We start from the raw sequence: 27,578 nt of genomic DNA on the forward strand, positions 1-27,578 counted from the left end.
TATTCACCCATCACCCTACTTATACAGCGGTGTTTTTTTTTTTTTTTTTTTTTTTCTTTCCTGCAGCAGTCTGAGCCGCTGCCTGCCGTCCTGTCCTGCACTGAGGGTGTGACTCCCTCGGAGTGTTTCTGCCTCACCCACGTCACGCCCTACAGCACAGCACTCACTCTCATACTAGTAAATAATGAAGTCGCCGATGACAGCAACAGCCCACTGCACCACACTATCGAGGATGCCTCAACACACGAGTAATGGCTAGTAAACACACAGACAGATACTCACCTAGCGCCAGGTATTCCCTCTTCACCTGGGTCTTCGCCTCCACCTGCGCCAGTATGTCCGTGAATTTGTTCTTCTCATACAGCATTTTCTTGGCCTGTTCCTTGTAAAACTCTATACTGGCAGCCATGGCGCCGGTGATGTAATGTAGCAGCAGCGAGTGTCACAATCCTCCTCACTACGGCGGCTCGCAGCACACTGGGGAAGTGGAAGCCGCAGCGTTGCCAGATTGTTTTGGCCATATTATTGTACTACACAGGTTGAAATTATTGTACTTCTGGTAAAATTATCATACATATGTAATTATTCCAAATATTATGCAAAACTGCCACTTTCCAATTACAGCAGAACTTAGGATATATACATACATATATATATATATATATATATATATATATATATATATATATATATATATAGAGAGAGAGAGAGAGAGAGAGAGAGAGAGAGAGAGAGAGAGAGAGAGAGAGAGAGAGAGAGAGAGAGAGAGAGAGAGAGAGAGACTCGCTAGTAATTTCTTCATTGTTACTCGTTCACAGACGGCAAGTTCTGTGACTCCCTCCCTCTCCCTCTCCCTCGCCCTCACGAGATGTCGGTGCAGATAGAAAAAAAAGGGTGCTATGAGTGTTCTGCCTCCCCGCGCGGCTGGAAAAGAGAGGAAGTGCTGAGGAAAACTGGGCTGACTTGCGGTAAAGTACATGTGTATTATTACAGGTAAGTGTGAGTTTGTGTTTATGTTCCCTCCCTCTCTCTCTCTCTCTGACAAATAAAACCAAAACAACAAAAATCTACGAAATTATTAAAAAAAATGACAAAACTCTCTCTCTCTCTCTCTCTCTCTCTCTCTCTCTCTCTCTCTCTCTCTCTCTCTCTCTCTCTCAGCCCCAATGGCAAGAAGTTCCGAAGCAAGCCCCAGTTGACCCGCTACCTCGGTGACGCTGTTGACCTTTCCTCCTTCGATTTTCGGACTGGGAAGGTCAACCCAATGCTGGCGAGGAAGAACAAGAAGCCCCGTGGTACCCTCTTTGATTACAGGTGTGTGTGTGTGTGTGTGTGTGTGTGTGTGAAAATGTACGCACATTTTCACACACACACACACACACACACACACACACTGCATAAGCATATGTACAACGAAAGACAAGGCAACACACACACACACACACACACACACACACACACACACTGCATAAGCATATGTACAACGAAAGACAAGGCAACACACACACACACACACACACACACACACACACACACACACACACACACACACACACGCACACTGCATAAGCATCTGTACAATGTAAGACAAGGCAACACACACACACACACACACACACACACACACACACACACACACACACATTGCATAAGCATCTGTACAACGAAAGACAAGGCAACACACACACACACACACACACACACACACACTGCATAAGCATCTGTACAACGAAAGACAAGGCAACACACACACACACACACACACACACTCCATAAGCATCTGTACAACGTAAGACAAGGCAACACACACACACACACACACACACACTGCATAAGCATCTGTACAACGTAAGACAAGGCAACACACACACACACACACACACACACACACACACACACACTGCATCACCATCTGTACAACGAAAGATAAGGCAACACACACACACACACACACACACTGCATAACAATCTGTACAACGAAAGACAGAGCAACACACACTGCATCACTATCTGTACAACGAAAAATAAGGTAACACACACACACACACACACACACACACACACACACACACACACACCTTGAAATACCTTGAAAAAAAAAACACTGAATATTTACTGGGAGGGACTGGAAGGGAGTTAGGGAAGGTACCACTCTGATAGCGTCACGGCTTGGGGGGGCTTGTGACGTCACGGCTGGGGGTTGATGACGTCACAGCGACTGTTATTTACGTACGTACGTATTTCATTTTGAAAATGACCCCTCTAAAAAACGCAGCTAGACAGGAATGCTTTATAAATTCAGACTTGCCACACATTTTAACTAAGGCCACAAATAACAACACATTTCAAAACACAGTAGTATTAAAGATATTTAAAAAGAAGTATCTGGAAACTGTTTGAACCTTCACCCCATTTAAAATCGTTTAAATGTCCACCCATTCTGGCTTAAACATAACGGAAAACACTTTAAAAAATCTGAACTATTTTCTAAAACCATTTAAAGTGAGCTACAAGCACAAATAAAAAATCTACCGAAAATAAAATTCAATATTATTGGAAGTTGAACACGAATAAAAACAAGTGTACGGTGCACGCATTTCACTGAGCGGGACGGCAACACACTTAAAAAAACACCAACTATTTTTTAAAACTAATAAGAACCTAGTACAGGCTGAAATAAAAAATTTAGTTTTGGTACCGTAAAAAAATACGCCGAAAACGGCCCTCTTATTTACACAAAAACAACGCCAAAATCACCACTTTTCACGCAACACACGCGCTCAAATAACTTAAAAAACAACGAAATATTTTTACAAACCATAAAATCTTAGCTACAAGCCGAAATAAAATACTTAGGAAATACAAAAAAATATTGGAACCGGAGGGGGCTGGGGAGCCTTATCCAAGATGGCGGCGGGAGGGGCCAGTGGAGGGGACGACCAACCCTTCTCACTCATTTAAACCCTCACCAAACTTAAAGTAAGTAATGACAGATATGTCTAACGAGCGGATATTAAAGCTTGGTCATGTGGCTCCGCTTTGCGACAGTATTGGTTTAAAACACTTACAAATAAGATAGATAATGGCTGATAAATAGACTACCCAGATTGTTTAAATTTTCATTAAGTTAAATTTTACAGTTTTTAGCAACGAGACGAGGCTGACACAGGGATATATTGTGCTGGAGGTTAAGTGAGATGCGTAAGATGAGTTAAAACCGTGGATTGTTCAGTTATTTATTAAAAAGTTACGTTAAGTTACCTAAATTTATTCATTAAAAAGTTACGTTAAGTTACCTAAATTTATTCTAACACTTCCTGACCTTACCTTCCCTGTGGTGGTGATGGCTGGTGGACGATGCCCCCTCGTCACTATGGCTGGCTGTCTAGCACCTTCTCACAGCCAAACTTTTCTTTATTTTGCTTGCTTTCACCCTCTGCTGCCTTCAGGTATCCACTGCTAGAGCCCACGCCTTCCTCATTACCAACTAAAGAAGGTTTAACTCATGGGTAAGCCTTGGCAGCCACTGTGTAGGCGTGATTACACACACACAAAAAAAACAAAAACATAAAACAAATTCTGTCAGGCTGCGAGTTGAAACAGACGCGCACTAACACCACTCATAGACTGGATACACTGTTAACTTGTCAGGCAGCAGGCCCAGTGTTGCCAGATTGTTTTGGCCATATTTTCGTACTACACAGGTTGAAATTATTGTACTTCTGGTAAAATTGTCGTACATATGTAATTATTCCAAATATGCAAAACTGCCACTTTCCAAATACAGCAGAATTTAGGTTATATATATATATATATATATATATATATATATATATATATATATATATATATATATATATATATATATATATATATATATATATATATATGTATATATATATATATATATATATATATATATATATATATATATATATAGAGAGAGAGAGAGAGAGAGAGAGAGAGAGAGAGAGAGAGAGAGAGAGAGAGAGAGAGAGAGAGAGAGAGGTGTCTGAAAACAGTGATTCCTTAATTAATACTCGCCATTTATAGTACTATGATATGGATGAATAACGCGAGCCTCTTTCAACACGGGATATGCTGAAGATACGGTTTTAATTCATCAATAGATACAGTTCAAGTAAATAATTATTAGATCATTAAAACTACATGCATGACTCATTTTATGTATGACTGTGAAGGCGTGGCCACTCCAGGAAATATCGTTCGGACACAAATTTGCAAACTGTGTGTGTGTGTGTGTGTGTGTGTGTGTGTGTAGATGGATGGATAAATAAATGGATGGATGGATGGATGACTAAACGTTTGGAAACTTATAATACTGTTTTGCGTTTTGTTTTATTCATTTACATAATATTACATATTATATACTTTTCTAACACTTATTACTCATATGCTGCGTCTGAATGAGGTTAAAACTGAAAAGACCATACAATACACATTTCTCAAGATATGATTATCAAAAATGCATTTCTCCCATCATATCCCCATAAGATACACCACTGCACCTATTGCACACTTAATCATCATATATTAATAATTTCCTGCACATGCAAACAGTGAATGGAGCAAGAAATAAAGACTTAACAAGGTACAAATACACGAAGTCACAAATAAAAGAGTCCCCGTGACAATCAAACGCCAGAGGGTTTTGTTTTGTTTTGGTGATCAGCTGCCAGGAGAGAAAGCCGCTGAGACTTCACCAATTTTTACTCCCAGCGGCTCAGGACACGTGACCCCAGGCCGATAGAGAGGATGTACACCTTCCTCTAACTCCAACTGGTGTGTATGATATTACTCCTGCCCTGTGTGTGATCTGTGGGAGGGATTAGAAGGGTGTATATGCAGTTATCGTGTGTAAATCTGCTGGATCGTCAATGTTTGGGTTTGCACAGCTGATTGGGAATACCTGGATTACGTGTACAGGTGTATGGGTGGGGCTGTGAGAGCAAAGTAGGTCGTATTACTTGTGTGTTAGAATTTTTTTATGGAGTAGTTGGTGGGGATTATGGAAATAACTACGAATATCCAGACTTTTGGATATGTTGAAATGACGTTAGTGTTTTCATTCCGAAGGTCAGGTTGGTTAGGTTCAGATTAATTCAGTACTTTAATTTCGCTGTTGATTCCTTCATTGTGAAAGTCATGGTTTATAAAGAGTACTATATTTTTGCTCAGAAGTGCCCTTGTATTAAAACTAATAGATAAGAGTTATTTTCATAAAACCCAACAGCTTATTACTGAGTCAGAATACCTCGCTTTTTTGTTTTTTAATCGTGATCTGTGGAGTGAAGTGATCAACACTGAAATTATTGAACCAAATGAATCAAAACCTAAGCTGAGTTTACCTAGAATTTAGATGAAAACGCTAATGTTATTTCAGTATTATCTGTTTGTAGTATTAGTGAGTTTCCTGTCAGTTGGGATTTCCTGGATGACCAAAACAAAAACTGTATTTGTATTATGATGAATTCTTGACCTACCTTGAATTTGGGTTAGGCGAGGTGATGCTCAGACCTGCTTGGTGCCTCAGTATATCAAGACTGTTTTGTTGTTTGCTGTGTGGGAGGGAATCACAGCCCACCACTTGGCACCCTAGATCAGTGATGTCAAAGGAAGGAAGGAAGGATAAGTAGTGTTTGATGTGTGTCCTAGGAGTGTGAAATCCAGCTCTGAAGATTGGGTATTGCAGGTGTAAGGGCTTGTATGACGTGAGACCCTATTTATCTATTTTTTTGTGGATTGTGACTCATATCATCCTGTGTGTGAGATGAAGCAGTGAGCATTGGATATTACAGATGTAAGGGGGCTTGTGTGTTAAAGTGTTGTGTGACCGTAACACTTTAAAGCGGTCGATAAAAAAAAACTTGTGTGACTTAGAGATGTTTAGCCAGATCAATTATTCAGCTTGCATCAACTGTGTGTGTTTGTATGCAGTTCAAGCCATTCATAGCCTGTGCCTCATGTGAACTTTCATAAGGGAGGACAGTAAAGAGATTTGGTGTGTTAACTTAATTCTAGTTGGGCTAGAGGCAGCAGGAGCACTCAGTTAGGTTAGCTTAGTTAAGGTTAATTATTTTCCTGTAGGAAGTTAAGAGCAGAGCCATTTCTTTCTACATTTTATACAAGGTCATGTCTGATCTGATTTTAGAAGTCATCACATGCATTGTGATGCAGCCCTCCTTGCAAGCACAGTTGATGTAAGCCTGATACACATGTCTGCTCACCCTGCACAGTCAAGGTCGCTGATCACTTGAGCTGTGGTGGTCATTGTGGCTCACATGGAGAAATGTAGTACACCAGATGTTGTGTCATTGGTTACCTTCCTCACCACTTTCATATATCTTGACATATCTTGACTTTCATTTCCCATTGCGCTAAACCATGAGTTGAGTTTTTCATTTATATAAGAAGACCACTGGCCTAGAGCAACAAAAAGGGTAGGAAAAAAAGGCCCACTGAGGTGCCAAAGGAATTATAATTGAGGATAAGTACCTTGAGGTTGACACACAGACTGACAGAGTGGTGTGTTTCAGAGAGTGTTGGTGGTTCCTAAAGCAGAGGAGGATGGAGGGGGGTGTGGTGGGTAGCGTCCCTCCTGTCGCTCCGCCCACAGTGAAGCTCAAGTGGGCTGAGCACCTCACATCCTCCTGGCTACTCAAGGACTGCCAGGCCATTGCTCTGCGTGACTCCACCCTTGTCCTGTATGACCGCCTGCTGGAGAACAAGGTGAGGGGTGATGATGGGAACAAGGTGATGATAATAGTTATCCTTACTATCAGTATCAAGATGAGCAGATGTTAATAGTTTCCCTTATTATTGAAGTGAATAGTTTTTTATTTTAACTCAGTTGTGTTTAGTGTATTGCATTTTGAAACAGCACACCTTACATAGTTGATCAGCTACTGTTCTTTTGTTTATTCATTATATATCAATCTTTTCTTCTTTCATTATATATTAGTCTTTTCTTCTTTTGTTATATATTTGTCTTTTCTCCTTGTCTTTTCCTCCTCTGGTTATATAATAGTATTTTTTCCCTTTTGTTATATATTGTTTTCTCCTTTCATTATGTAATAGTCTTTTCTACTTGTCTTGCTAAGTTTTGTTTTTCATGTTGCAGGAGGTGGTGGTGGTGGCAGGACCTGGCTGTGTGATGCATGGAGGCCCTCAGCTGCCAGACTATGAGCCAGAGCCACCCTCCCCGGCCGACCAGCTGAGCCACGTCAATGCTCTGCTTGCATCACAGGCGGCACTTGCTCGGTACGTCCCTCTAGGTCCACTCAGTTACCTCATTCCTTGCTTGCATTCTTCCTACGACTGTCATTATTGTCAGTAATCTTTCATTTTGCTGTCTCTCCTAACTTCTATTAATTTTTTGTCAGTTTTCTGTCTGTTCCAGGCCAGTCCAGCAGAACTTTATATCTTAACCCTCTGTTTAGTTGTCTGTCTGCTTTCCCTTCTCTTATTGCTCCAAGATTCAATGGTGTCCTGTGTCTAAGGGTTTAAATTTGCATTATTCAAGTGTACGATATGATAAGATATACTGTGTGTCTGTGAGCTTTGTGTAATAAGTTGATATACTCTAGATGGAGTTTTCGTAAGTGTGTCTAGTGTGAACTGTTAGGTGAACTGTCGCACGGGTATAACAACATAATGGAAGAAATCAGAGAAGGTGGAGAAGGAGTCAGAGGAGAAACAACAACAATGACAACCCCATCCCCATTCCTTTCCAGTTCGACCGCCGCCCAGCCCCGGTTCTCCGCACTGCTACACAAGCGCCTCATTGTGCTGCAGCGGATCTACCACGCTCTGTCCCGCAGCTTCCACCAGGGCAGCCGTGAGAGGGACCGGGTGAGTTTGCCCTCCTAGGCCCTTCACGTATTCATTAACGCCCTACCTCTTCCCTGTTTTTCTGAGCCTATTAGCTTCTTTGGTAGGGTGTTTATATCATTAATGCCTTACTTTGTCCCTGTTTTTCCTATACTAATTTCTTTGGTGGGTGTGACAGGCCCTGATGGGGACAGGCGACCGAGGGCCATCCACTGAGCTGCAGGGGATGGGGCCGGCACTGTCAGCAAATGAGGCACTGGTGGAGCTTGGGGTGCAGACTGGCCTATCCCTGCTCTTCTCCATCCTGAGGCTGGGCTGGGTGAACAACAGTAAGTGAGAGAGAGAGGGAGAGGGAGGATGTCTTGCACAGTATTGACATGTTAATGATAAATTTAACTCCATTCTGATTTAATAACTCAGACAGGCTGATAGATAGGTATTTCTTATCCCTTAGGACTAAATATACTCTCCCTTCCTATTAATTTATGTTCAGAACTGGGTAATAAAGAAAAAAAATCATACTATATACAAAAACGAACCTTTCTAAACTCCCCAAAAATGAATTAGAACCATCACCTCCCATAACCACATGTCCTCCCTCTGTATGCCAGTGTGTGTTGTGTGTTGCAGGTGGGGCCAGCCTGTGCTCTGAGGTGCTGGGGACGGCTGTGGCAGTGGTACAGGCACTCCCTCCACTCTCCTTGGCAGTGGAGTCCAAGCTGCCGCGTGTCGGTCTGGCCTCCCTCGCCCAGCTCACCACCTTCCTCGGGGACACTGCCAAACCCTCCTCTCCTGCTGACCGCACTGGTAAGGTGTTAAGTTCCTGTGTTTAGTTATCTTGTCATTGCATGCTGGGAAAATCTTTGTCATCTGTGCTTGTTGTTGTTGTAATTATCTCAGTATATTTCTCATTTGCCCTTTAGTGAGTTATATTGATGTAATAATCTGGGTAAATCTGTCACTTGGGCTTGTTGTTCTTGTGATCTTCCTAATATGTACCTCAGCTGCCCTTTGGTGGGTTATATTGGTGTACCAGGCTGGGTTAAATGTCACCTGGGCTTGATGTTCTTGTAATCATCCCAATGTTCCCCAGCTGTCCTTTGATGAGGTGACTGACTGTTGTCCCATGAAGCCTTATTGGAGTCACTTTGTTAGGTATGCGTGGCGTTCAGTAATTAATTGATTAATTGACAGGACGTAAGCTGAGTGCCGAGTTGCTGCTGGGGCTGAGTCTGCAGCGAGGGTCCTTGCGCTACCTGCTGGAGTGGGTGCATATGGCCCTCACTGCTGCCACCACTGCTGCTGAGGACTCATCAGATGGGTAAGGGGACACTTGTTGTACACATCTGTCCTCTCCTCTTGAAAGAGTTCAAGTCATAGGAAGGGGGAAATACAGAAGCAGGCAGGCACGTTATTGAAGTGTTCATATAATTACAGTGTTTACCTCTTATCTCCCCAGGACCTGCATCAGTGGAAGCTGCCTGCAGGAGGTGATGAACGCGCTGGCCCAGAGTGGGGAGTGTCTGGTGGGGATGTCACCCAGCATCATCCGACCAGATGGCACCGTGCCCTTCTACACCGCTGCTCTTCTGCTCATGGAGAAGCTGGCATTATTAGCATGTTAGTCTGTTGTCAGTAGGGACTGATATTGTTTTCTCTATTGTTAGTCTAATTTCTTGATAATATCTGCTGTCCTATTCTAACTCTTCTTTTTTATCATAATTCCCTTCCTTATGGTTTTTCTTTGCCATTCTTTCCTACCTTCCTTCCTTCCTTCTTTCCTTTCCTTTCCTTTCCTATTGTTTTATCCCTTCATTTCTTTCAGTTTTCCTTCATCTATACATGCTCAGTGTCTCCCAATGTTCTATCCATTTCTTCTTCACCCTTCCTTCCTTCTTTCCTTCCTTCACCTATCTTGCAGCACCACACAAGAAATTTTTTATTACTTATTCTTTCATTTCCTCACCACAGCCACCACCACCACTACCACCTCCTCCTCCTTTTCCTTCTGCAGGTGAATACGCCCGCACCTGCATTGGGGACTCATGTGAGGAGGTGGCGACTGACAACAATGAATCCTGTGATGTTTACGTCTGGGGCAGCAACTCGTCCCACCAGCTGGCCGAGGGGACACAGGATAAGATACTTGCACCCAAGCTAACCCATGCCTTCAACAGTGTGCAGCAGGTGACTTATAATCTGCCTCTTACCTAAAGCTCATTTTCTTATTATATTGAGCTATTTCCTAACCTAACCTTAAATTTGACTCTTCTTCTTTCCTCCGTTTTCTTCTCTTCCTGTCTTCTGTCCTGCCTCCCTTCTCTCCTTCCTTCTTTTCCTCATTTTTTCCTTCTCTTCTTTCCTCACTCCTGTCCTCCCTCTCTTCCTTTCTTTCTTTCTTCCCTCTCTCCTTCCTTGTCTCCCTCCTTTCCTCCCTCTATTTCATGTACTCTGATTCCTCTTCCATTTACTTCCATTCACAGATGGAGGGATCAGCATATTGACAAACACTGTTAACATTGCAAACTTCATTTCTCCTTATTTGATTTGTCTTGCGTTCCAGGTTGAGGCAGGCCAGTACTGTACCTTTGTAGTGCACAGGGACGGAGGGATCAGTGCTTGTGGGAAGGGGAGCTACGGCCGGCTGGGTCTCGGGGACTCCAATAACCAGGCCTCCCCGAAGAGACTCCACCTTGATGCACGCCTAAGGAGAGTGTCGTCCTCCAAGGGCAGCGATGGACACACCATTGCTCTCTCCACCTCTGGGCAGGTCTTCACTTGGGGAGATGGTAAGGTCTTGTTTGTTGTGATGTTTTGAGTTTTTGTGATCTGTTTTTGATGCGTAGGATTGGAAATATTTGCTTAGGGGGAAGTGATTGAAAAGTTTGTGTGAATTTGATGATTTGGAAGATGGAATACATGTGAGAGACCTATTAGCTATCCAGTCCTGCAATGGAAAATGACAGTAAATAAAATGATGATGATTGCTTGAAGACACCTGGCAGAAAAGCATGAGCAAATTTATCATACAGAAGATAGACTACAAATTGATTTTCTAATGTAATACAAGAGAAACTACATACTTGACCTGAAACATTTGGCTTTACAGGTGACTATGGGAAGCTGGGTCACGGCAACAACGTGACCCAGAAGTACCCAAGGCTGGTGGCGGGGCCGCTGACCAGCAAGGTGGTGCGCTGGGTGTCTGCCGGCTACCGCCACTCGGCCTGTGTCACCCAGGAGGGGGAGCTCTTCACTTGGGGTGAGGGGGACTACGGCCGCCTTGGTGAGTGGGAAGACCTCTTTGTTATTAGTGTAAGGTGTAAGTGACAATGTTATTAATGTCAGGTGTAAGTGAGATTAGCTTAGGATTAATTTAGTAAAAAGTTTTAGGTTAGTTTAGCTTAGTTATGGTGTGCTAGGCTTTAAGTTAATTGTAGGTCTGTTTATCTCTGTCCCAGGCTGGCAGTCCTACGGGGCAGTCCAGACAAAACACCTCACACACACACACACACTCATCATTCACAGTTTTAGCCCTACAAGCCAGTATATTCAGTTAAAGGTACCAATAATCAGAAATAAGAAAGAGTAAAGTTATGAAATATGTGTGTGTGTGTGTTTGTGATACTTAATTTTGTGGTGAATAGAATGACTTGCCCTCTTTCTCAGGCCATGGGGACAACACAAGTCGCAACATTCCCACCTTGGTGCGGGACATCTCAGGGGTGGGGCAGGTGGTGTGTGGCAGCGCGCACACCCTTGCTCTCTCTGCTGACGGCCGGACAGTGTGGTCCTTTGGTTCAGGTGAGTCTCCTTATCATGTGGTCCTTTGGTTCGGGTGAGTCTCCTTATCACTGTTTCATCTCTTTGTTTATTTATTTCATTATTTTAAGAAGGGCAACAAGGTGACAAAAATGAAGGGGGAGAAAATTAGTGTTCCCTGATAAAGTTGTTTGATGGGATTAATTGATTGGGTGAGTGAGTGAGTGAGTGAGTGATGAATTGTTTGATTGAATGATACTTGATAAGGAGATTATTCATTACCTTATGGGAAACCTCAAAGTAAATAATGCAGCATAACTTGACAATCCAACACCTGCACCTTGCCGTTACCTCAGGGGACCACGGCAAGCTTGGACACGGGGACACGGCCAAGGTGTACCGGCCGAGGGTGGTGGAGGCACTGCAGGGACTCACCGTGCGCAAGCTGACGACAGGCACACAGGTCTCCCTCGCTCTGGCAGCCCACGGTCAGGTTAGTCCCCCACCCAGCCAGCCTTGAGAGTTAGAGGCAGCTGGTGAGTCAAGTGTTGAGGTGTAGAAGTCGTGTTTCTGTCAGTCTAGTTGGTTAGTCAGAGGCAGCTGGTGAATCAGTGTTGAGGTGTAGATGTCATGTTTATATATAAGTCAGGTGTGTTTAGGGTACTGTAGCCAGCCAGCCATGTCAGTTAGAGGCAGCTGGTGAGTCAGTATTGACATATTTTTCTGATAGTGAGGCATCTATTAAACCAATCATGACTTTATTAACTGTTATTCACCATTCAGTTATCAGTCAGTCTGTCTATCAGCCTGTAACTTTTCTGCTTAGCCAACATATCAGCCAATAATGCAGTTCAATAAGGAATTCAGTCATTTAATATGCAGGTTGTTTAAAAGTGACATCTAGTATTCAGTAGCCAATAAGTATGATGTTCACTTGATGTTTAACCCTCCTACCATTCCCTCCTGAGCTTTGTTAGTGAGGTCAATCCTTCTGGTGTTTTGTTGGGCATCTGTGTCTCATTCAAGGTGTCAAGGTCTGCAATCACCACTCCCTCCTTGCTCCCTGGTGTTCCCTTTCATTTGGGCGGGGATTTCTGGTGGTGTGGGTCGTGGGGTTGTAGATCCACCTGGCTTCTTATCCCCCTACCAAGATACTGTATGTGGGTGTGTGTGTCTGTGTGTGTGTGCGTGTGTGTGTCTGTGTGAGTGGGTGTGTGTATTCTGTTCTTCATCCATCTGTACTTGACTGTTTGAGTGTTTGTGGGTAGGTGTGTGTGTGGGTTGTGTGCTGTCTCGCCATCTGTACTTGTTGACTGAATGTTTGAGTGTGTGTGTGTGTGTTTGTGTTCTGTCTCTCATCCATCTGTCCTTGTCAACTGTCTGAATGTGTTTGTTTTTTGACTCATCTGTACCTCTTGCGTAACTGTCTGCTTGTCTGGGAGTGTGTACTGTACCATCAGCTGTCACTGTCGTACTGTCCATTGTCACTCAAACATGTACCAAGTAATGATGTGTAGATAACTTACATTTGTATATCATATTGTAGCAGCTGTAATTGTTTGTCTGTGTGTTGACATTGTGGCATTGTGTATAAGTGTGTCTGTTTGTTTATGTGTGAGTGTTCATGTATGTATGTGCTTGTGTGTGGTGGTCCTCTCATTCCCAACATTCTCTTCCCTTCCCGACCTCCCCAAACCTGCCGCTGCTGTCACGTTGTCTTGGTGGAGGCAGATGCAGGTGAGATTCTCTGGACTGATCCTCCACTCCCTGCTGACTCTGAACACACCAGTAAGGGCTGTATGCTGCCCACTTATTCCCCACAAAGCAGTTATATTTAGTCACAGAATGGGTTTGGTAACTTCTCCTTTCTTGTTTTCTTTTTTCTTCCTTTTTTCGTGATGTAATGCACTGAGGTGGTATTAAATACTCTGCTTTATTTTTTTGGGTTGAAGATTAAGAGTTGTGTCACATTTTGGCTTGTGAAATTTAATGAAGTCTTTGTGGGGTTTTGCCTCTTGATAATTGCCAGTATAATTGAAGATCTTTCGTGGAACTTGAAAAAAAAAAAGAAAAAAAATCGCATCTTGCCTCTCAAGTGGTGGTGTTTCAAGATATTTATTCATTGACACACTCTTGTTTTTACCTCTGAAATTTGCCACTGGTGTTTCAAAAGATGTATTCTCTGACACACACACTTGATGATTCATGACCCTGCTTGTCCCCTGGGCCGTGTGTTGAAGGTTGTGTCTCGAGGTGCCAGAGTGGTGTGACTGGTGCCTTTCTCTGTAGCAAGGTTACAGCTTCCTGCCGTCACCTCCCCACGCTCGTCCCTCACCACCCTCATCTTTCATCACTCCCTTACCTCTCAAAACTCCTTCACTGAAAGTGCAGAATCTGGTCTTAAGCACATCACACAATTATGAGGTGAAGTTTGTCTAGTTTTGAGAGGTGAGGAAGTGAGATGATGGGTGGCTGCTGTGTGGGTACTTGTGGGTGGTTGTTTTGCTGCGGTGTGACCCATGGTGTGACCCAGGACCTCCCTACTTCTTCCCCTGCCCTTTACCTGTGTTCTTGGTGGGGCTGGGGTGACCTGACTTGACCAGCTTCCACCATACATCCTGAAGGAAGGTGGGGCACTGACTGGCATCTTCCCAACACACCGACTGATTCACTGCCATACGCTCTACTCTCTCCTGTGTCCCCTGGTCATCTCTGTTCCTTACTGTGCTGGCATCCCTCACTCCTGTTCTGCTCTTTCATTTTCCTCCTCTGCTAGCTCTTGTTTCCTCTTCTGGCCAAGTTGTATCCTTGTTTCTTACTTGTTTCTTACTTTGTCCTCTTTTTCTTCTGTTCCTTTCTCTGCAGACATCCCTTATTCCTCTTCTGTTTTTTCATCTTACTCCTCTGTCGCTTATTTTATTCTTCTTTCTCACTTTTGAGCATCTTTATTTTCCATTACTTACTCTCTTGACTTCTTTTTATCTTATTCTTCTGCAGTTTGTTTCTTGTGGATAAGTTTCATTCTGTTTTTCGTAACTTTTCTGTCTTTTTTTTTCATATTTTTTCATCTGTCCTTCTTTCTTCTATGCCTCATTACCACCACTTTCATTTACGTGTTGTTTCTCTCCCTTCATCTTTCCTGTATTCTTTCCGTTCCTTTCTGCTTGCTTCAGCTTATTTGCTCATCTGTTTTCATGTTCTTCCTGCTGTGTTTGTATTTTCTATGCCTTATCCTTTCTTTTACTCTTTGTTTCCTGCTTTCATGTGTGTCTTTACATACTGCTCACTTTCCATGCTGTAAAGGCTCTCATATCTCCTCTGTGCTTTTAATAATTTTTACTACTACTACTACTACTACTACTACTACTACTACTACTACTACTACTACTACTACTACTACTACTACTTCTACTACTACAGAACTTCTCAGGATACTAAATGATCTGTTCTGAGCCTGACAACATGTATACATTCTTATTTATTTACTTATTTAGCTTATTTTGAAGTGAAGCATGATCTGTCTCTTTATTTCACTCCCTCAGTTTACCACTGAAGACCTTTCTTAGGCTGTGGCATGTGTTCTGTGGCTGTGAGATACCTGGGTTTGCTGTTTGATTTGTGTTGATATAGTCTGCTGTATGTGTGTGTGTGTGTGTGTGTGTGTGTGTTTTTTTTTCTTGTGTCTTGTGAATGTTTTGTATCAATAGTGTTCTCTGTTGAGTCTGTGTGTGGATGTGCCTTGTGTGTGTGTTTTATTTTTTTTTATTAATCTGTCTATGAATGATGTGCCAGAGGTGATGGTGGTGATGTGAGGAATGGTGTTAGGGCTGCATGTGTGTGTGTGTGTGTGTGTGTGTGTGTATTTACCTAGTTGTATTGTACTGGACACGAGGCAAAGCTCATTTTGACCTGTCTCCATAACCATATTTATCCAGTTCCTCTTTAAATATGTATGTGTACACTACTTGCTGCAACCACCTCTTCCCTCAAATCTGTGTGTGTGTGTGTGTGTGTGTGTGTGTGTTAGTGTTACAAGTACTAAGGAAGAGTTCAGACAATAATATTAATTGATATGTGAATGAAATGTAAGATTGAAAGTGTGTAAGGATAAAAATCAATGAATTCCACTAACACCTGCAGTACTTGACTAACAGAGCATGGACACGAGGAATGAAGCTTTGTCTTCTTAAACTTCTTGTACAAAACTTAAACTATTAACTCACCAATATTATAATGCATTTATTAACATTACCGAGACTCTAGGGACTGACTGAGGGACGCTGGAACAGACTCTCTCTCTCTCTCTCTCTCTCTCTCTCTCTCTCTCTCTCTCTCTCTCTCTCTCTCTCTCTCTCTCTCTCTCTCTCTCTCTCTCTCTCTCTCGCATGTCGTCAAGTGTTTTGTGTATATTCTCATGTGTTGCTTTTCTTGCTTTGGGTTTGTGTGGGTGTTTATTTTTTTGTGTGTGTTTCAGCCTTTTGCACAGGGTGACTTTCTGGCTTCATATGCTCTTGTATTTTTATTATTATTTATTTTTTATTCCAACAGAAGCAGTAATAGTCTAGCTTTATATATTGATTTTGTTGGTTTAATGTTTACTCCTTATGTAGCTTATATTATATTTTTTTAACTTAGTTTTTTTTTTGTATCAGAAGTACCATTACTCATATGTTGTCAGTGCATGTTTAATACACTCATGTAGGCTGTAGTTTTCTCTCTCTGTTTGCCGTTAAGGACACCAGTCAGTTGTGGCTACATTGCATAAACCTCAGTGAGTAATTTAAGCCTTTTGCATAAGAATAAGCTAATATGATTTCTGTTATATATCAGTGTGGCACAGACGAAGCACTTTTTTACCTACAGATCTCTCAGTCTGTAAATTTATTAAGCCACTAATGTTAAGGAGGTTTTGTCCAATATGAGTTGATGGTAATGACATTTTATTGTGGAGATGAAGAAAATGTTAAGGAATAATTTAGAGTTTAGTATATTTATTCTCTCTTACTGCCTTCCCATAACTTACTGGTTCAAGAGGGGGAGTATTAAGACAATTCTGGAGCTAAATTAACAAATATAACTCTAACCTGAGTCTACTCAACATTTTATGAGTGGTGATTTGCAAAAGAAATCTTTACCGCTGACATCCCCCCCATCACTGCCTGGTGTCCGGCTGCTCCACATGTATATGATAACACCAGGCTCGTCTCCTTCCCCTTTACCTTCTTTACTCTCCCTTGTCTTGTTTCTCACCTCTCGTCTCACCCATCTCCCTCTCCCTCCCTCGCCGCCACCATTATCACCACACTGACCAGCCTCTTCGCCCCGCCACCGCTGCACGGCACAGGGCGGTGACAACGGTCATTTTCAGGTGTGGGTGTGGGGTACGGGACCCTGCCTGGCCATGGGTTCCTCTGAGGCCACCATGCTCAGGCCGCGACCCATCGAGGAGCTGTCTGGACTGAGGGTGGTGGACATATCTGCCGGTGACTCACATGTTCTGGCCCTCACTCATGAGTCTGAGGTGTGTGTTATTTGTAGTGGTGTTTGTGTTACAGTAGTGGTTGTAGTTGTTTTTGGTGTAGTACAGGTGAGGTGCAGTTTATAAGCAAGTTTTGTTTCTTTTAAAAGCTTGTGAATGAAAAATCTTGTAAATGAGAATGAGATTTAGACTTTGGTAATATGCTCCTTTTCATGTTCATAGTTTGAGATCAGTCTGTTGTAGTAGTAGTGGTAGTAGTAGTAGTAGTAGTAGTAGTATAGTAGTGGTAGTAGTAGTAATCATACTATATGTAGTTAGGTTTTCATTGATTTTTGTAGGTTTACTGATGAAATATTTATTTTTTTCTAGGTATTTCATTAATTTATGTAGGTTCAGTTATGAAATATTTGTTCTTCTTACCTTTCCTCCTTATCATTGTCCTCCTGATGCTTGGCTGCTGCAGGTGTACGCATGGGGCTCCAACACAATGGGTCAGTGTGGGCAGGGGCACACTATCTCACCCCTGCTGCGGCCCAAGAAGGTGATGGGCCTGGATGTGGCAGTGCATCAGATCAGTGCTGGCACCACTCACTCCATTGCCTGGACTGCCATTCCCACTGACAGGCAAGTGTGTGTGTGTGTGTGTGTGTGTTGTGGTATGCTGTGTTTGAGTTAAGTTTCTATTTGGTTTCCATTTCAATACAGCTTAATTGTAACCCTTTCACTGGTATTTGGCACATCTTTTCTTGCCATATGGTAATTTCCATACATCATATTGCCAAAAAATTGCAGAATCTCTTCTTTTGATCCCCTTCTTTCTTGTAGATGCTTATATATATATTCTGTACATTGCTTTTAGTGCTGTGAATTGAATATTGCAGTGAAAAGGTCAACATCTCAGGAATCTTTTGCATTTAATTAATTCCAAGTATTACTCCTTCCATTTGGTAAGATAGATTTCCAGATATTTAAAAAGCCTTGTTGTGTGTATGTGTGTGTGACTCTGTATACTGTTTTGTATGTGTGTGTGAGTATGTATGTGAATCTGCTTGTATATTGTTGCCTTGAGAACCAATGCTGTGACTATTGATGAGTGTGTGTGTGTGGTGCAGGCGTGTGGTGTCGTGGCACCGGCCCTTCTGCGTGGACCTGCAGGAGGGCACCTTCTCCCTCCTGCGCACCTTTATTGAGCTCTACTGCTGCTTTGATGCCTTTGACACGCCCATCAAGCCCTTCGCCTCTGTAAGGTAAGGGAAAGTGCTTCATTATCTTGTTTTTTCTTCTACCTTCTCTTCCTTCTCTTTGTTATTACAAGAAGTTGTTGTTTGGTACTGTTTTTTGGTGTTGGAGGAGAAAATAATTATACTTTTATTTCATTCAGATTTGATAATTCAGAATATAAGTGCTTGTGTGTAGTATTTGAATATGAAGCCTTTTTCTCTTGTATTCATGGAAGTATAGTAAGCATAGTTGTATTGGAGATTCATTGTGTGTATGTTCGTGTGTTTGACTCATCAGAGACCAGGAGAAGTTTGTGTTGCTGTGCCTGCAGCTGCTCAACACACACCTGTCCCTGGCGCTGACGGGAGGCATGGCCCAGGCGGTGCTTGGGGCTGAGGCGACACCACTCAGGGAGCTGCTTTTCAGGTGAGGGATGCCATGTTCACCACCACCACAATGCTTCACTCTCACCACCACCACCACTATATAGATTTTTACCACTATCATGAACATCACCAGCACCACTATACCATTACCTTATTTAATTATCACCACCACTTCCAGCACAGCACCTCATCTTTAGTATTCTTTACCACTAACATCAACACCATCATCACCACTATCACTGCTATAATTCAACACTGCAACATATACTGTCACCACCACTCATTTCTCAAATTTACATTTGACCACCATTTGAAATGCTCTTTATGTATAATTTTCTCTTCTTTTTCTTCAGACTGGTGGATGCTAAGTTACCACGGGCCATTGAGGCAGAGGTGTGTGAGGGCCTCAGCTCCCCCCTGCTGCTGCCTCCTCTCGCCTCACGCATGAGTCTCCTCTACGGCCTGCTGCCAAAGTCACCTGAGGACTGGGGGCAGCTCACCTATGGCCAGGTAAGATATAGACATGTATTCAAAAATGCATTTTCTTTCAAACTCGTCCTTTGTTGCTCTTCAAAGACTCACCATCTTCCTTCTCCCTGACAGAGGCTGCAGCTGGGCATCCTGGTGGTGAGCCTGGAGGACCCGAGTCATGTGGCTGCCCTCCTAGGCTACAGCTCCTCTGAGGATGCCCCCGCCTCCCTGCAGGATCCTTCTGCCACCTTGCCTCGGGACCTGATGCGCACCCTGCTGGCCAACCTCAGATTCCATACTGTGAGTTCCTGGGAGTGTTGATTGTTTAGGGTATAACTGAGATTACTTGAGCACTTGAGCACTTGCGGTTCATTTATCTCTCCTTCAGGAACATCAACTCAAGCAAATTCTGGAGGAGGAGAGGCCTGCCAAGAGCAACACACTGAAGGTCAAACCCCGAGCACCACAGAAACTGAAACCCCACGAGGACCTGCCGTCAGGAGCGAGCCCTGTGCCGCCCATCCAGATGTCTCCCACACATGTCACCGACACCACCAGAGGTACACTGGTGGTCAGGAGTCAAGTGACCTCCCACACTGTCTTCCTGTGTTTAGCATTTCCCCTTTAATCTGAAGTTCTGATCTGCTAAGAATCTATTGGTTGTCATGTCTTGTAGTACCATCAGTGCATCAGAGGACTTGAGATTAACAAACATGCTAAACACAGTAAGTGAGTGTGAAATGCTCCTTGACTATTGACCAGGACTATGCAAAGAACAGTATAGTTATCAGAAAACACACGATGAAATAGAAGCACTTTGTTTCCTGTACTTACTCTTACTGGTCTTTATTTCCTTGTGCTGTAATAGCAGATGACAGTGTTCTGTGTTTCACTGGTGACATGGTGGAAATACCCTGTTGATTTAGTAGACAGAGAGCAGTTAGGTGCATTCTCCTTACGCTCATGTAACTGCCCTGTGACTAAGGTGGCAAAAGTAACAAGTGTTTATCCTGCAGAAGGAGATGAAGGAGCAGGGACAGGGACAGGCACAGGGCAGGGGCAGGACAAGGGTGAAGCGCCCCACCGACAGCAGCACGTTGACTCCCAGCTGGGCGGCACACACCCTCAGCACCTCCTCCGCCTGCTCTCCACCCTTCACTCCCACCTGCTGGCCTATTGCACCCACCACCAGTTTGAGGAGGTGAGGCACAACACTCATGGGAGGAGATGAGTGAAAATTGAAAGGACTAGATATCTAAACAGTGTCCAAAAGTAAATCTTTCAAGATTAAATGAGTTGTGTGAATTTTTATTTGTATATAGAAGTGAATAATGTTTGGTTTGTCTGGGCCACCCTGTGTAGGATTGCTGGCCTGGTATTTAGATAGATAGGACTGAATGAAAGGAATGAGAAGAGACTGCATGTAAAATAGATTCTCAAGCCATAATAAACTGTGTGAATTTGTATTGATGTATGTAAGTGAAAGAGGAGAAGCATATGAGGAGAGATGAAATGTGTATAGTATGTAAAAGTAAACATTTCTCAAGATATGAAGTGAATGTCAAGAAAATAAGCAACTGTTAACTGTATACAAAAAAATAAGGAATGAGATGGCGATAACAAGAAGATAGCCAGTTTGAATTAACATCTGTGTACGAGAAATAAGGAATGAGATGGAAATGAAGTGTGCATCATGTGTAGTGCATGATATAAAAAAAAGAGAATCAGATATTCATAAATTGACAAGTTTGGCACCACACTAATTAAAGAGAGATGTAGTATATTTGATGTATTTGAGTATATTTGACATCTAGCACATGACAGTCGCCTCTCAATCACCTGCCCCTTCTCCAGAACTCCCCCAGTATGCGTCTCCTCCATGAGCACCTGCGGGAGTTGTTTGAGATGTGTGGGGACCTGCTGAGCCAAACATCCTCCCTCCTGTCCTCACACCCCGGCTTGGCCCACCTCATACATGGCAAGTGTCTCACCCTCATATAATATCATTGTGTATAGCTATCTTTACTGTATACTGTAATTTTTCTCCTCCCTTATTATTATCTTCATCTTCACTGTCATCATCCTTTCCCTTATCATCCTCATCATCATTCTGTTCCTTTATCCTGCTTCTCAAATGCCCTTCCATCTTTCTCCCTGGTATGGTACAGTTCATCTTTCTTGTAGCAAAGTAAGAGTGTTCCTTATTTCCATCTTCATTTCTGTTTGTACTTCTCTCTTCTTTTGCCACCTCTTCTCCTTTTGTTCATGGTAAATTAGCCATAATTTTTCTCTCTTTCTTTTTTTTTTTTTGTTATTCTCATCTTGCAATTTTCACATGTGACAAATTATTCTTCATCCCCTTCCTCCTCTCTGTCTTTACATCCCTCTTTCTTAAATCCTTTTCCAGTGTTTTTTTTCATTATATTATCTAAAGCTAAGAAAAGAAAGATAAGACAAACCAGGAGCTTTTAAGACAATAAAGGTAAGAAGAAAAGAAAGATTAAACAAACCAAGAACCCCAAAGACAACACTACACTAACACCAACTCTTTCCCATCCACCTGTGGCCCTGCAGACGTTGTGTACCGCAGTGTGAGTGGCTGGGTGTTGGCACATGTGGTGTATGCACTGCTGCTCTTCCCGGCCAGGTTGGTGCGGCCTCTCCTCGGCCCCCTCAGAGCCCTCCTGCCTATCCTGGACTCCACCAACCGCACCATTGCCAACGTCACCTCTTTCACCGATCAGGAGGATGTTACATCAGGTGTGCTGAGTGTGTTTATCTCCCTGCAGCTGCTTATGTGTGGCTGGCTGTCTTATCTTGAAGCTCCTGGGGTGTAGTATGGTTGTTCTTGAGACTGTCCCTTTCCACCAGACGCTGACGGGGCTAAGAGTGTCGATGATTTGTATGTTTGTGGTGCTCTGTCTGGGCCTCGTGTGTGACTGCCGGTGTGATATATGGATTGAATAGATTTGCTTATATAAGGTTTAGCTACATCCTGTGAGGTAAAGGGAGTATGGGGAGTATGGTATGCAAAGAAGTAGTTATATATTTTATTTGCCTAGTATTTGTATTTGCCCATTTGTAATTAATTATCTAGCTGTGGCAAAGAGGGTCTGAGCTACATTCATTTGGCCCTGGCTTTGCAGTTACATATATCCAGTGTTTACTTCAATTGGTATATCCTTGTCACTGTAATTAGTGTCATCTTGTAAACCTAGCCAGTGCCATGACCTAATTATTGCATTGTCATTATTGTTAATTTTGTTCAATGCTTTAATGCTTGAGTCTGGATAGCTTAAGCATTTCTGCCACTCATAACCCAATCTGCTTCTCTCACCCCCAAGAAGAAGTAGACACACCCACCCCAGACACCGTGAAGAGCGTTGGGGGCGGCGTGGTGGGGCGACAGTGGGTGTGGCTGCTGGATGTGGAGAGAGCGTGTGGCCTGGTGGTGGGGCGGTGCCTGGAGGGGATGCTGCTTGGGCCTCCGCTCACCCCCAGTGAACTGAGGAGCAAGGACTGGCTCTCCCTGCAGCTGTTCTCTTGTGGTCTGGCCAGTGAAGTTCGGTGTCCTGGTAAGTTTATTGTATGTATTCTTAAATGGTTTGGTTTCTCTTCAGGACTAATTTTAAAGGCTACAAAGATTATTGGTTGTATTCTCATGAGTGTTTTTTTCTCGCTGATGATGCAGAATCAATATTAAAACTATCATTAGAAAGTGCATTTGAAAACCTCAATATTATCCACTACAGGAAGTGAAATGAGATTTTAAAGTGCTTAAGGATATAAACCTGTGCTCTTAGGTAAGTTAAGTCAGCAGAAAGATCTAGTTTTCACTCTTAAAAGTTAAAACAAGAAGCATTAAATGAACTGAATAATATAAAATACTCTTGACACCAATTTATTTTCTCCACCTGATCTCTGTGTCACTTCCACCTGCCTCCACCACAGAGAAGGTGAGCTCTGCCATCAGCCAGGTGGTGGGGCTGGTGGAGTGTGGGCGGGAGGTGGTGGTGGAGGCGATGCATAACCTTGTCACCACATACCCTCAGCTCACTTCCCCGCTCATCACCATCCTTGAGCCGAGTAAGTGTGTGTGTGTCTTGTCCTTGTCTCTGCGTGCCTTGCTTCTGTATTTTTTCTCTTTCTTTGTTTTCTTCTTTTTTCCTGGTCTTTTGCTTATTTTTACATTTTTGCATAGTCACCTTTTTATCCTTCTCATACCTTCCTCTATTTTCCAGATATCCACTTGGTTTTTTATCACTTATTTCTACATCTTCCATGAGTGTTTCATTTTTTTATTTCTTCTTTCTCATATCTTCCTTTCTTTTCCCTCTTTATCCCATTATCTAAAATCTTTACATCTCTTTTGAGCCTCACAACTCCATATTCCTTCCATTCCTTTCTACTCTGTTTTTCATAATTTCATGTCTGTTACTTATATCTACTTGTTTATCCTAATTTCATATCCATTACTTGCACTTACATTTCTTTTTCCAATGCATTCTGGCTCACCTGCCCACAGAGAGCCAGGTCACGCGATGGATGGAGGAGCTGGCATGTGCAGAGGACTGGGACACTTGTGAGGTAAAGGAGGACCCTCTGCTGGACACCTCAACACACCTGCTGCTGTCTGCCTTCCTCACTCACACCTCCATCACCCAGACGCAGCTTGGGTAAGTGTGTGTGTTTGTGTGTGTGTGTGTTGCTGCTTGAGTGTACTGATTCAAGCTACATAATTGTACTGCAGACTGATTTAAGCTCTTGGTTTATCAGATTTTCTCAAACTGTGGGTATTTTTTCTCTTGCACAACTTTTGCTGATTTACTCCACTGATTTATTGCTTATGCCCGGCAGGAGTGGTTTTTCCTCTCCATCAGGGACTCAGGGGCTAGCTAAGAGAGTGGTGTGAATGAATATGAATGTGAAAGGTGTGTGCCTTGTCTTGCCTACCTGCATTTTTGAGGGACATCCAGCCTTGGTATATATGTGTATGTATTGTTCCTCTGTGTTTTTTCTGGTGATTGGGAGAGTGAAGTGATGGTGTGTGGTAGTGAGGCCTTGGTGATGGTGGTGTCAGTGGTGTTGGCATTGGTGGTGTTTCAGGATACACTACTGCCCGGTGATGAGGGAAGTGTTCCGGCTGGTGTACCACATTCGCCGCCGTCTAGTCACTCTCAAGACTCAGGAAGTTACAGGCAAGTCATTTATTAACCACAGGTGTCAGTGATTGATGTAGATTTTCTCCATTTGGTGCAGTTTCAGTATTTCAAGATAAATTTTTTGAGCTTTTCATTTATATATCAAGACAAAAGGTATTGTTATTTTATTTATAACTTCAAAACTCAGTAAATATAGTGTTCTTTAAGTTTAATCCACCTATACATGTTTAAAATTTGTGCAGCATTATGTGACCTTGCTGTTCTGATTTTATTTTAATGGCAAGAATCACCATAGAATAATGTCCACTTTTCTCACCATTCTGCAGAGGGAGAGGAGCCATCACGGGCAGGATCAGAGGCAGCACAGGAGGAGGAAAGAGTGAGAGTTGAGATCGTGGAGCAGATGCTGTCCCTTACTGCCACTGCCAACCAGGAACCAGGTAGGGATAGAGAGAGAGAGAGAGAGAGAGAGAGAGAGAGAGAGAGAGAGAGAGAGAGAGAGAGTACATTAGTTTCTTTTAAGTGAGTAGAAGCAACTAGACTGTAATTCCTTTTGAGCGTTCAAGATCAGTAGACATCTTTCTACCTCTGTGTGTTCTGCAGGCTCGACTGAAAACCAGGAGGAGGTGAGAGAGCTGAGGGAGCGACTGATGGCCATGAGGAACCCCAGGAACTATGAGGACCAAGGTAAGCGGAGAGAGAGAGATGGTTAAAGCATGTTTCGGAGTTTGTCTTGTCATAAGAAACTGATAAATGTACAGTGTCTTAATTCTCTGAGCATCATGACCTTTCTGAGTGAGGTGCTGGTGGTTCTCATTTACAGAGGGTGAGGAAGGGGGAGCAGAGGCGGCTGAGGGAGTGAGCTATGAGGCAGCCAGCCAGAACATCATCACCCAGTGCCTGATGCTGCTCATGGCCATCCGACCCGCACCGCTCCTGCCCAAGGCCACCACACAGCTGTGAGTAACACCTGCTGTTCATTCCTGGGTGGCTCTGTAATAATGGCTGGAGAAAGATGAAGAGCAAATTGCAGTAAAAGTAATAGTAGAAGTAGTAGTAGTAGTAATCAGTTCTATTCAGTGTTAATAGTAATGATGGTAGCAATAATAGCAGCAGTAGAAGTCTTAATAGCAATAGTGTCAACATTAATAACAGGAGACAATTATAGAGCAACTTATAGCAAACAGCATTATCATTAGAAATTGTAACTGTTAATATTTTAGCCACCACATGAGACTAATCAACACCATTTTGTTACCTTACATCCTGCAGGACAACCCAGGAGGTGCTGGTGCTGGTGATGGGGCGGTGCATTGAGGTGCTGAGGTTTGTAGGTGCGGAGGACCACCACCTGGCCTCCCACAAGACTTCTGCCAACATGCCCCCTGGACCTGATGTGCTCCTGGCATCCATGACCACGCAGCAGTCCAGGGCAGAGGTGAGTGTCTGATGCTGCAGGAGGAGGAGGTGGGCATGGGGTAGAAGTTTTACCTCTGTCCAGCACCTTCTAGTCTGTGGTTGTGCATTTTAGCCCCTCACTCACTCACTCACTCACTCACTCACTCACTCACTCACTCACTCACTCACTGTTGTTGGATGTTACTGTCCCTGTGAGCAAGAGGTGGTGCGATTGAGTCAGCCAGCAGGTCCTCCATCACACACAGCCATGGCTTAGAATGGCTCTCACATTGATGAAGAGAGGTCTTGCTGGGCTGTCATGCATTTGATTGGGAGTGTTTGCACTTTCCCATTGCTCTGCCACTCATTAGCAACCTTTTAACCCTTAACCTCATGTTGCAGTTGTATATTGAATGCCTCAGTTCTGCTCTCCACTGACTGTTTGTTTCCTGACAGTCTCGCTTGGAGGCACTGGAGCTGATGCTGATACTGCTCACTCCAGCACAGGAGGGGGACAAGGAAGCAGCAACGACAGAAGACAAAGAGAAAGAGCAGCAGGAAGGGAAGCCACAGCACGTTTCCCTGGACAAGGCGTGTGGGGCTCTCCTTCCCTCGGTGAGCTTCTCTTTGCCTTTCACTTTATTTTCTCACTTGTAAAAAAAATCATAGTACAGATTAATTATGTTAAAAAAAAAAATAATACTCATACAGGAAAATCATGATCTTGAAATATGTCATATCTCTTAAATATTATTCTAAACCTTGAAAATTAATAAAATGACCACAGACAAATGAAGAGTGGCAAAGGAGAATTAATAAATTGGCCACAACAACCAGATCTGCCACAGGATGACAGCTAGCACAATAATGAGAGAGTAAACAAGCCTCCCAACCACCAGGTGTACCATGAGGTGATGACAGGCTGCTTTGGGCTGGAGAGTCTGTGGAGCAGCAGCAGCTACTCTCTGGTGCGCAGCCTGGAGGCCACCCACTACCTGGACGGCATCAGGGCGGCCAGCCAGGGCACACAGCAGCAGATTGCCAACACTGTGCATGTCATCTACCAGCACCTTGTCTCCTCCCTGCTGCTCCATGAACACCCTGATAAAGGTGAAGGGTTTTGCCTCACTTTTATTTTCTGGATATATAATGTGCAGAAATTTATAGGTTTCTTTTCTGTCTCTCTTATTGTTTTGTGTTTCCCTTTCTTCTTATTGGACATGTGGAAGTTATACTGTCACTATGGTTGAATAAACAGATTCATATCAGTTCTAAGTAGTGTATGAGGTCTCAGATGTGCAAGATGAGTGTTGTGTAATGATACAGTGTTGCTGTTTTCATGTAAGTGGGGTATTGGCCAAGAGCTACAGAAATTTATTAAACAAAAGGGGCCCACTGAGGTGCTAGTCCTTACAGGATAAGACCTAAAAGGATTATCCAAAATTTATTGCTCTTCTTTCCACATGACTTTCTTTGCAGTTCTCACATCATTATACTCACCATTATGGCCTTTCTCTCCAGCTGCAGATTATTCACCTAGTATAAACACAAATAAAACTAGTGTTACATAGTTGACTTAGAGCTTCAAACCTGTCCATTTCACTTCATTTCCTCCCACACAGGCCTGAAGGAGAGACTCTGCCTCCTCACCATCTTTGCACTCAGCGTCCGATACGAAGCTGCTGACCTGAGCCTTGCTGTGTCCAGTGGCTTGCTGGACGCTCTCATGAGGATGTGCTGCCCCTACGACCCCCCAGCACTGCGCCACACTCCTCACCCCTCACCCTCTGATCTCCTCCCCCATGCTGCCCACACCCTCTTCCAGATCCTCACCATTCTGACAGGGTA

At 43.3% G+C, this 27,578-nt stretch overlaps 2 protein-coding genes across 7 annotated transcripts in view; one reads left to right on the plus strand and one right to left on the minus strand.

The window, feature by feature from the left end:
- The window catches only part of LOC135115496 (receptor expression-enhancing protein 5-like), a 19,670-nt gene extending 16,032 nt beyond the window's left edge, over window positions 1-3,638 (minus strand). The window contains exons 1-2 of the mRNA XM_064032332.1: window positions 3,328-3,638; window positions 283-477 (exon numbers count right to left, since the gene is read on the minus strand). Coding sequence (XP_063888402.1) covers window positions 283-409 — 127 coding nt within the window. The 5' untranslated portion in view covers window positions 410-477; window positions 3,328-3,638. The remainder of the gene's footprint in view (window positions 1-282; window positions 478-3,327) is intronic.
- A 1,036-nt stretch (window positions 3,639-4,674) lies between these two features.
- The window catches only part of LOC135115498 (probable E3 ubiquitin-protein ligase HERC1), a 50,685-nt gene continuing 27,781 nt past the window's right edge, over window positions 4,675-27,578 (plus strand). For 3 of the 6 annotated variants that reach the window (XM_064032333.1, XM_064032334.1, XM_064032336.1), the window contains exons 1-34: window positions 4,675-4,803; window positions 6,558-6,750; window positions 7,142-7,281; window positions 7,755-7,872; window positions 8,030-8,180; window positions 8,482-8,658; window positions 9,046-9,172; window positions 9,311-9,471; window positions 9,866-10,038; window positions 10,415-10,640; window positions 10,961-11,137; window positions 11,521-11,655; window positions 11,970-12,106; window positions 16,958-17,134; window positions 17,556-17,716; window positions 18,205-18,339; window positions 18,611-18,739; window positions 19,053-19,209; window positions 19,303-19,470; window positions 19,559-19,730; window positions 20,187-20,371; window positions 21,025-21,148; window positions 21,745-21,930; window positions 22,515-22,745; window positions 23,122-23,256; window positions 23,696-23,846; window positions 24,277-24,368; window positions 24,659-24,772; window positions 24,936-25,019; window positions 25,156-25,291; window positions 25,605-25,770; window positions 26,187-26,345; window positions 26,630-26,840; window positions 27,353-27,575. In XM_064032333.1, coding sequence (XP_063888403.1) covers window positions 6,589-6,750; window positions 7,142-7,281; window positions 7,755-7,872; window positions 8,030-8,180; window positions 8,482-8,658; window positions 9,046-9,172; window positions 9,311-9,471; window positions 9,866-10,038; window positions 10,415-10,640; window positions 10,961-11,137; window positions 11,521-11,655; window positions 11,970-12,106; window positions 16,958-17,134; window positions 17,556-17,716; window positions 18,205-18,339; window positions 18,611-18,739; window positions 19,053-19,209; window positions 19,303-19,470; window positions 19,559-19,730; window positions 20,187-20,371; window positions 21,025-21,148; window positions 21,745-21,930; window positions 22,515-22,745; window positions 23,122-23,256; window positions 23,696-23,846; window positions 24,277-24,368; window positions 24,659-24,772; window positions 24,936-25,019; window positions 25,156-25,291; window positions 25,605-25,770; window positions 26,187-26,345; window positions 26,630-26,840; window positions 27,353-27,575 — 5,180 coding nt within the window. In that variant the 5' untranslated portion in view covers window positions 4,675-4,803; window positions 6,558-6,588. Of the gene's footprint in view, window positions 4,804-6,557; window positions 6,751-7,141; window positions 7,282-7,754; window positions 7,873-8,029; window positions 8,181-8,481; window positions 8,659-9,045; window positions 9,173-9,310; window positions 9,472-9,865; window positions 10,039-10,414; window positions 10,641-10,960; window positions 11,138-11,520; window positions 11,656-11,969; window positions 12,107-12,131; window positions 14,242-16,957; window positions 17,135-17,555; window positions 17,717-18,204; window positions 18,340-18,610; window positions 18,740-19,052; window positions 19,210-19,302; window positions 19,471-19,558; window positions 19,731-20,186; window positions 20,372-21,024; window positions 21,149-21,744; window positions 21,931-22,514; window positions 22,746-23,121; window positions 23,257-23,695; window positions 23,847-24,276; window positions 24,369-24,658; window positions 24,773-24,935; window positions 25,020-25,155; window positions 25,292-25,604; window positions 25,771-26,186; window positions 26,346-26,629; window positions 26,841-27,352; window positions 27,576-27,578 lie in introns of those variants that run through there. The other 3 variants (XM_064032335.1, XM_064032337.1, XM_064032338.1) reach the window with 3 other exon arrangements.

Source organism: Scylla paramamosain, chromosome 29 (assembly GCF_035594125.1).
Source record: "Scylla paramamosain isolate STU-SP2022 chromosome 29, ASM3559412v1, whole genome shotgun sequence".
NCBI classification, from domain to species: domain Eukaryota; kingdom Metazoa; phylum Arthropoda; class Malacostraca; order Decapoda; family Portunidae; genus Scylla; species Scylla paramamosain.